Source organism: Crocodylus porosus, unplaced genomic scaffold (genome assembly GCF_001723895.1).
Source record: "Crocodylus porosus isolate Cpor-Errol unplaced genomic scaffold, CroPor_comp1, whole genome shotgun sequence".
Classification (NCBI taxonomy): domain Eukaryota; kingdom Metazoa; phylum Chordata; order Crocodylia; family Crocodylidae; genus Crocodylus; species Crocodylus porosus.
Genome location: NW_017728906.1, coordinates 146,541,813 through 146,550,057, shown reverse-complemented (window position 1 = coordinate 146,550,057; position 8,245 = coordinate 146,541,813). Strand labels below are relative to the sequence as shown.

The following is an 8,245-nucleotide window of genomic DNA, read 5'->3' as shown; positions in this document are numbered from 1 at the left end:
GGACCTAGGTAGATCATCTAGTCCGACCCCCTGCCTTGGCAGGAAAGAGCACCGGGGTCAGATGACCCCGGCAAGGTGCTCATCTAACTTCCATTCACTTAATTTCTTCCTGTACCTCCAAAAGATGCCACAGAACTGTAAAAAAGAATTAAATCTCTGCTGTACTATGGGTCAGTTCTAGTTCTGCTCTCCTTGCTTAGTCAAAACTTCCACAGGACTGGCACTTAGGAAGTATCTCGCACTGTATTTGGGCACAGAATAACTTCGTTAGAACAAAAGTTAGAAGTGGGGACTCTACATTACAGTGGAAGACACTAGTCGATCATTAGATTTACATCAGAAGAACACATCCAATAGTTATGAAAGCATTGTGTACCACCATCTCCTTTTTCAGCCTACAGATTTTCGTTGACACTAAACAAAGACAATTTCATCATTTGAAAAATGAACTCTAACTGTAAATTTTAGGACACTAACCTTAAAATGTTTAATCATTTAAATTGCGGACTTCTGGCAGACAGGTACCTAAAGAACTCTGTAAGAGTCCTGCCGCCAGCTATGTTTACTATTCTTCTAATTTCCTGTTCCAAAATTCTTGCACATGTTGGAATCAACTGTGCACTTGGTTTCTTCCCCTTCAGCTGTTATGATTAGTTAACTATTGTTGCTTTTAGACCACACTTGGGGACTTTCTTTTTTTTTTGCAATCAGTGACTTGGCACTGTCTGCACCTACATAGTGCACTCATCTAAACACTTTAAACAAGCAACAGCTACTTAAATAGTGCTGGGTATTGGAGCATGTTTCTACCTACAAGACACATTTATGGAGTCAGAGTAAGACCAGTCCTGGCTTACAAAGAAAACAAGGAATGGAGAAAAGAAATTAAATATGTAAATAGATGAAAATTCAAGGGGAGACAACTATATTATAAAAACATGATGGAGAGGATGTTAAAGAAAGAGGTCTGCAACTAAAGATGTTTCCAGTACTGGTATTTTGACAAACTTATTAATGAGGACAAGGTCTGAATCTTCTGTACGCTTGTAATATAGTTATCATATATATATAGTAATACATTCCATGAGCTCAAACTAAAACACTGGTTAAGATTTTTCAAAAACTTTGAAACTCTTTCTTGAAAGGATTAGTTATATGCATGACTAAACCCTCTAAACTTGACTTTGGAAAATCTCAGTCTCTGCTTGCAATTAATGAATGATCATCACGTGCAGTTTAACAACCATTAAATCAAAGCACAGAGGCACAGTAACTTCTATTCATTAGCTGAAAGGCTACTCTGCATATGCAATGTTAGAGCTTGATTCTATGCCGTGGTTTTCAAACTTTTGGCTGTGTACCCCTTCACCTGCAAAATATTGCATATTCATTCCTTAAGATCAATGTCAATACTGATGACAATGCACAGCAATGCCGTTATTCACCATGCACTGGTCAATTGGAAGCTCCATTGCCATTATTCAAATTTAGACGTGTACCCCTTAGCAGAGTACTTACAACCCTGGAGGTATGCGTACTTCAGTTTGAAAACCATTGGCAGTAGCTCATTGTTGTTTATTCACTTTTTGTGTACACATACAAATTCTATACCAAATTTGTCCAAGTTGTACATTGCTATATTTCTATTTAGCTAAGAAGGGAGTCAAATTATACAAAAAAATTCTAAAGAGACATTAAGCAAACTGAATTCAGATCATACAGTTGAAATAAAAAGTAAACGTATATAACATATTGCATGACTAATACAATATAAACTTCCATTCAGAAAACAAAATGTAATCACACGGAAATCAAAATAAAACAAATATTACAATTCACAGCCAACACATTTCAATAACTATAAATTCTTAATTCCTAACTAACATTTTCTTTAAAAAAGGTCATTAAAATATTTATGCTGACTCTCTTTACTTTAAACAACTAAAACGATTTGCTAAAGTATTACTGGTCACTTGTCCTTTGTCTTAAGTTTCTAGATTTTCCATTTTCAAATCTTCTCTTTCTGAAGGTCGATATCCCTTCTGACAGGTCTCCAAGGGATGTGACTATTTTTTCTTTAAATATCACTTTTGCGTCCTCTGGAACTTCTAGCACTGGAGGAGGTAGATGGTCACTATCCATAGTAGGAAGTTCTAGGTCCACTTTTTCACTAGAAGCAGAGTTAAAAATAAAGAAAAGTTACTTGACAAGATCAAGACCAGCAATGTGGAATGCAGACAACAGGGTCTGAACTTTATTTTCAAAACAGCTTTGCAAATTGTATTGAAAACGTATGAGCTGGACAAAGTCTACTTGCTCATCTTTGTAATTACATGAATATGGTAAGTATGGAGAAAAAGTTAATATTTTACCTCCTCTAGTTAAGCTGGCACATTGGACATAAAACATAACAAACACAACCCTCAGTGAAAACAATCAATCACATTCAAAATTTTACTCATGCAAGTAATCCTATAAAAGTCAGTATTTGTTTAGCTACTCAGGCATAAAGTTAAGTGTATGTTTAACAGTTTGTAGGAATGGGACATAAAAACACCATACTTGGCATGTGCTTAGTAAGTTTAGCCAACGGGCCAGAACAGTTGAACTCAAGGAGCCAAGTGGCTATCTCTGCCACTGACGTCACCTCAAGCTGCAGGTAGTAAGCCTGGTTTGGTAGTAAGTCTTATACCTATTACCCAAGAAACACTGCAATAATCAAGCACTACAGCATTTCTGCACAATTCCAGCTCTTGCGGTGCAACAGCAAGTTCCCTGAGGCAAAGAAAATAATTTATTTGGTACATCATTTCTACCATACAGTGCACATGATACTGTTTACAGATGGTAATGTTAGAGCAATGTTACAGCCGTGATGGTCCAGGAACTGTGTGAAAGGCAACAAGGTTTTCTTAGGGTGATATCTTTTATTGGACCAACTGCATAGTTGGGATAGAGTTACACAAGCTTTTGAATGAAAAATATTTTTCTTCAGGTCACTTGCATTCAAAAGCTTGTCTAACTCTATCCCAGCTATGAAGTTGGTCCATTAAAAGATGCTATCAAAAGAAATCCTTGCCTTTCACTACACACATCAAAAGAATAAGTAATGAAATCAGTCTTTTATTTTTTTAAAAGAACATAATTAAATATTTTATTCCATGAGTTCCATCTAAACTGAGTTGAAAAGCACCTCTGAAATAGTATTGCTTGAATCTGCAAATTGGGTTGAGAATTGCTAAGGAAGGGAGGATTGACGGGATCTGAAAATTTTGTTTCTGCTAACTACTAACCTTTGCCACCCTAATGAATTGGGATTCTGAGGTTTTGTATTTTCCACCACACACTACAGAGAAAGTAGGCAATGACAATACATGACCAATCAAATGTATACATTTCATTCAACACCAGTTTTACAGCTGGGAGTTGTTTTTTTTAAAGTTCCTTTAACAACTCAAAAATGAATTTGAATGTTAAGCTGTCTATAGCTATGTTTCTTCTGGGGCTAAGCCAATGGGGTGAGCAGGCTGTCAGTATAAATATTAAACAATTATTTTTGTAGGTTAAACTTTAAAAATTTGCTAAGAGGCAAATTTATTAGTCAGTAAAAAAAGTTATGACTGCGTCCTTCCTGTAATCAAAACTCATCGCTCTAGCATGTTGCAAGAGATTCACTGTTGGCAAAGGTTTCTGGTTCTTCTGAAAAAACAGAGGCATGTCCATGGTTAGCCAATGAGCCACAAAGGTTACATATACTGATCAGCATTTGCTAGGCTGCCATTAAGATAAAGAGTTCTTGCATCACAGGAGTTCTGGAAAAAAAGACAAAGGAGTGTAGATAATAGCCATGCAAATGGACTTTATCTACTCAAGTCTGTCTTGTGTGACAGCTAACCAGTTAAGAAAGGCTAATAGCCTTAATTAGATTATATTCAATTATACTAAACCCAGCTAATGTTTACACTGCAGTTCTCTTTTATATGCCTTTGAATAAATGGCCGTCCAACTTTCGTGCTTGTCCTATGATCCAGGCACTTTTTATCTAAGCATCTTATTAACAAAGTGCTACAGGACCTCTGTAAGGTATGTAAGTGTCACTAACCCCTTTTTAAAGATAGGGAAACTTTTTGATAGAAAGGAGTGTGATGACTTATCTGATGTTAACCAGCCACTGATAGTCAGAAACAGAATCTTAAGACTCATGCCTCTCAATTCCCCTGCTCTATTTGCCAATATCAGTGAAATGCACACTTATGCTAATAAAAGTTATTTTTTTTTATTATAGCACCGTGCATTATTTAATTAATTAATTAACTAAAAAGATTATGCTAGAAGCTCATAAACCATAGCAGCTACTTGAATAATCTGAAGCTCCATTACTAGCTAGCTATAGAGTATTTCTGAGTTTCGGCTCCGTCTTGCACTTAAACTGCAAGCTATCTGATGACTGTGTATTGAAGACCTGCTTGGATTTGGAAAAATACATGCGTCAGAGCTAAATTTTCAAGTATCCCAAGTTGAATGCACAATCAGTTTGAATGCATACCAGAAATGGTACCTTAAAACTTAATTTCAAAATCTGGTTAATGATAGTTGAGACTAGTTGGAAGACATTAATTCATTTTACCATCAGTTTGTGAAATTTACTCTGAACTTACTTATGATAACGGGTACTTACTATGAGACTTCCTCTTTTGCAACTGCCTCCCAGTCTCCATAGGGATTGGTCTTTTTAGAAAGACTGTGGGATGTTTTCTGCAGAACTGATTTAGAGTCATCTTCTTCCTCCTCCTTCTCCTCTTCCTCCTCCTCCTCACCACCTTGTTTCACATTCTGCCACTTTCCATAAGGGCTTATCTTTTTAGCTTTGGGAGGAGTCTCTTCCTCTGTTTCTTCAATACTATCTCCTTTCCTCTAAGGAGGAAAAAACCCACCTTAAGCAAAAACGCCTAAATAAAAACATAATGTTGCTTTATTTCACTTCTATTATTTCTCTCTTATCATCCATAATTGTTATTTTTTAAAGCAAAGAAAACAACAGGCAATAAAGAAACTGCATATTGTAGAAGAATTTTAATATGTTTCTTACACAATCCAGAAAACAAAGACCAAGACTCATTCATTTCTTGCATACTTGAAACACAAAAAGACCCAGCTACCACAGCTGAAGATGACTGGAGTAACAAATCCAAACCAACATCCAGTTGATCATATTTTGCCATATAATTTTCTTATGGATAACATTTGGTAGAAGCTCAGGTAAATGGATACACAGAAAAAGTCTGGGGTACTATACTAAAGCATCTGCATTTGTCCATTTCTACATTTCAGTGAAAACTCTCTCTAGAGTTTTCCCACAAATGGCTTTGGGAAACTACTGCATCTTCTCAGGACCATAATGACAATTTACAGTTAAAGTGACGTGAGAAAGGATGGCATCTGATTTGGACACTACTTCCATCCTACCACTTACCTTCTGAAATAGATACTTAAACACAGGTAAATTTTTCAGATAAATGGCCCGATCTTTTAGAACCTAATTGCTTTTGGATATTTTTAAGAGCTAGTGTTAAAAAGTCAGTATCAACCTGTGGAAAATCTAATGGAGAAACCCATCTTCTTCTCTGGACACCATAAACATTTCTGGCAACATCCAAGCCACCTGGATTGGAAGGGAGGTTCTCCTGTGTTCTGTATCCAGGAGCATTGCTGCTAATGTACTAATAAATTAAAACATGTATTACTGTTCTAGAAATTGCTTTTATAATAATCAATAAGGCTAAGCCTAACTACAATACATGTGGTCTGTTTGAAAGATGAATTCATAATATCCTATAACATTAATAAAGTACATAAAGCATTTCAATGGTAAAACTTACCTTAAAGTTTATTTTTGGCTTCTGTACTTCATGTTTTTTACCTCCCTTTTCAGTATGTGATTCAGCTGCCTTTGAAGCTGCTGCTGTGAGTGCTTTAGAACGAATGTCATCCTGTCTCCTCTCATTTGAAGGTGAAACAAAACCTTCAGGTTTCTCCCATTTTGATACTGTTGAACATATTTAGACAATCATATTATTAACATTTCCAATTCCAGTCTAAGGTCATGCCTATTTTAACAAGATTAGGCAACCCTAGGAACAGCAGTAGCCCCACATACATGTGCAGTTAAGAATTTATCAAAAGACTTTCCTTTTCATCTGCTGTGTTCTTTTTAGGTTAACATTATTTTTCTATACTTTATTGCTAAACACTAATTTTGTCACCTGAGTTATATTTATGTTCTGGTGAGGATTGTTGCAATTTGGCCTATACTATGCATTTAATCTTGTTATCACAGTAGAAATATTTTATATTTAAATGTATATGTTATATAACTTTTAATTAAAAATATTAGTTTGTCATATTTGGTTAATTAACCTATGACAATGCAACACGAATTACAGCAATAATGCATTACCATTTTCCAGCACTCTTGGACACCAACTTCATATATGCAATCACCTGCATACAGTACCCCTCTGTTGTCTACACTGGACAGACAGAGTGATTCCTACCTGGCAGTGGGTAGGGACAGACATTACACAAACTGGTTTAAGTGATCAGAAACTGGCTTAAATCTGTAACAGAACATAAGTTCCGTGCACATAAACCAGTTTCAAAATGGCTGGTTGAATGTAATACCAGACTTAACTGATTTGGGTCAAACTGGTTTATGGAACTTCTGTCCCAGACCCCTTCCTGGTTTAAATTAGAGTCCCCCAGCAACCCAGCTGATTTTCAGCCCTGGGCTGGGCTGGGCTGTCTGCTCCAGAAAACAGGGTTGGCCCTGCCCATCTTCTCCCCAGCCAGAGCTCCAGTGGAGACTGCACGCACAGCAGGATCTGCCTGGCTTCCCCCTGCCTCATCCCCCACTTGGTGCTGAAGCAGAGATTCTCCGCTCCCTCCCTCCCATAGCATGGACCCCACCCCAGGCATGTGGTATGCTAGCTAATGCTGAGGGAGAGGAGGTGTGTGCGCGCGCGCGCGTGTGTGTGTGCGTGCGCGCATCCAATTTCACTGGGATAGGCAGACAGAACAGTGTCTGATTAGGGCTTTTTGCAGCTAATCAACAGGTCAGCTGAGAATGTCCTTCTGTTCCTTCCTTGAAAAAAGTTGTTTAAGAGCTTGAACTAAAGAGAGGCTTTTGTTTTGTTGATGAGCTAATAAATGCTGTGTTAGTAATCAGTGTCCTGCCCGGGCCTGGCCACATCCCCCCCACTCAGCTCAGTGCAGTAAAAGGAAAGAGAGGGCTACTCTAGTGCCCTGCAGCTTCTAGCCTGAGTCCCTAGTCAGAATGAATGAAAACTGATCTGACACCAATTCCGGAAAGAGGTATAATGTCCTAGGAGACTGATCTGAGAGTGGCGTTCTGAGACAACAATCTTTAAAAATGAATTTGAACAGGAAATTGCAGACAAGACTACACCGTGTTAGGTATGGTCTAAACCACAACTATGTATCCTTATTCCATCACCTAGATTAGCTTTTATGACCCCTACGGGTTAACTGAATTTTTTTTCTCGCCTATTGACCCTGCCTCCTTTTCCCTCCCTCTGTCATTACCCTTCGTATTCTAACCACTGCTTTCTATTTAGGCTCTTGTTGCAAGTTAGATTTAGGATGTATTACCTACACTTAAAATGTAAGCGTCCAGCATTCAAGCAGTAAAACACTAAAGCATGGGCTAAATGCAATTCTAGTGTAGCAAAGTTAGGAGTTTTCTGGCATTAAGTGGCTCCAAATTGTATTATTAACACATGTTGAGCTAACACCCAACTGCTTCACAGAGGTAAAATGATCAGGAGACTCCAGTGCGGTTGGGGCAGGCTAGGACTGACAAAACAGTTGTTTGTCAGGCCCAGCCCCTTGAGCATGCTGGATTCATTTTAGACCTCCAATGTTTAGGACATATTTTATTTAGACTGTGGTATGCATTATAATGAGACTGCTCAAAAAACTTTCTACCTTGTAGTAATGTTTGCTATGATGCAAATAAAACACCTCCTAAATGTAATGTGTAACAAAGCCCTTAGCAACTCTGCTTCCTGTCATCCCTTTTCATAGACATCAGGGCTGGAAGGGACCTCGGAAGATCATCGAGTCCAGCCCCCTGCCCAAAGGACAGGAAGTCAGCTGGGGTCATAGGATCCCAGCAAGATAAGCATCCAATTTACTCCTGAAGGTGTTCAATGTAGGTGCTTGAACC

At 37.9% G+C, this 8,245-nt stretch overlaps 1 protein-coding gene across 1 annotated transcript in view; it reads right to left on the bottom strand.

The window, feature by feature from the left end:
* Nucleotides 1-706: 706 nt before the first annotated feature.
* WBP4 (WW domain binding protein 4) overlaps nucleotides 707-8,245 on the bottom strand; it is a 32,178-nt gene continuing 24,639 nt past the window's right edge. The window contains exons 8-10 of the mRNA XM_019529841.1: nucleotides 5,880-6,046; nucleotides 4,679-4,914; nucleotides 707-2,170 (exon numbers count right to left, since the gene is read on the bottom strand). Coding sequence (XP_019385386.1) covers nucleotides 1,963-2,170; nucleotides 4,679-4,914; nucleotides 5,880-6,046 — 611 coding nt within the window. The 3' untranslated portion in view covers nucleotides 707-1,962. The remainder of the gene's footprint in view (nucleotides 2,171-4,678; nucleotides 4,915-5,879; nucleotides 6,047-8,245) is intronic.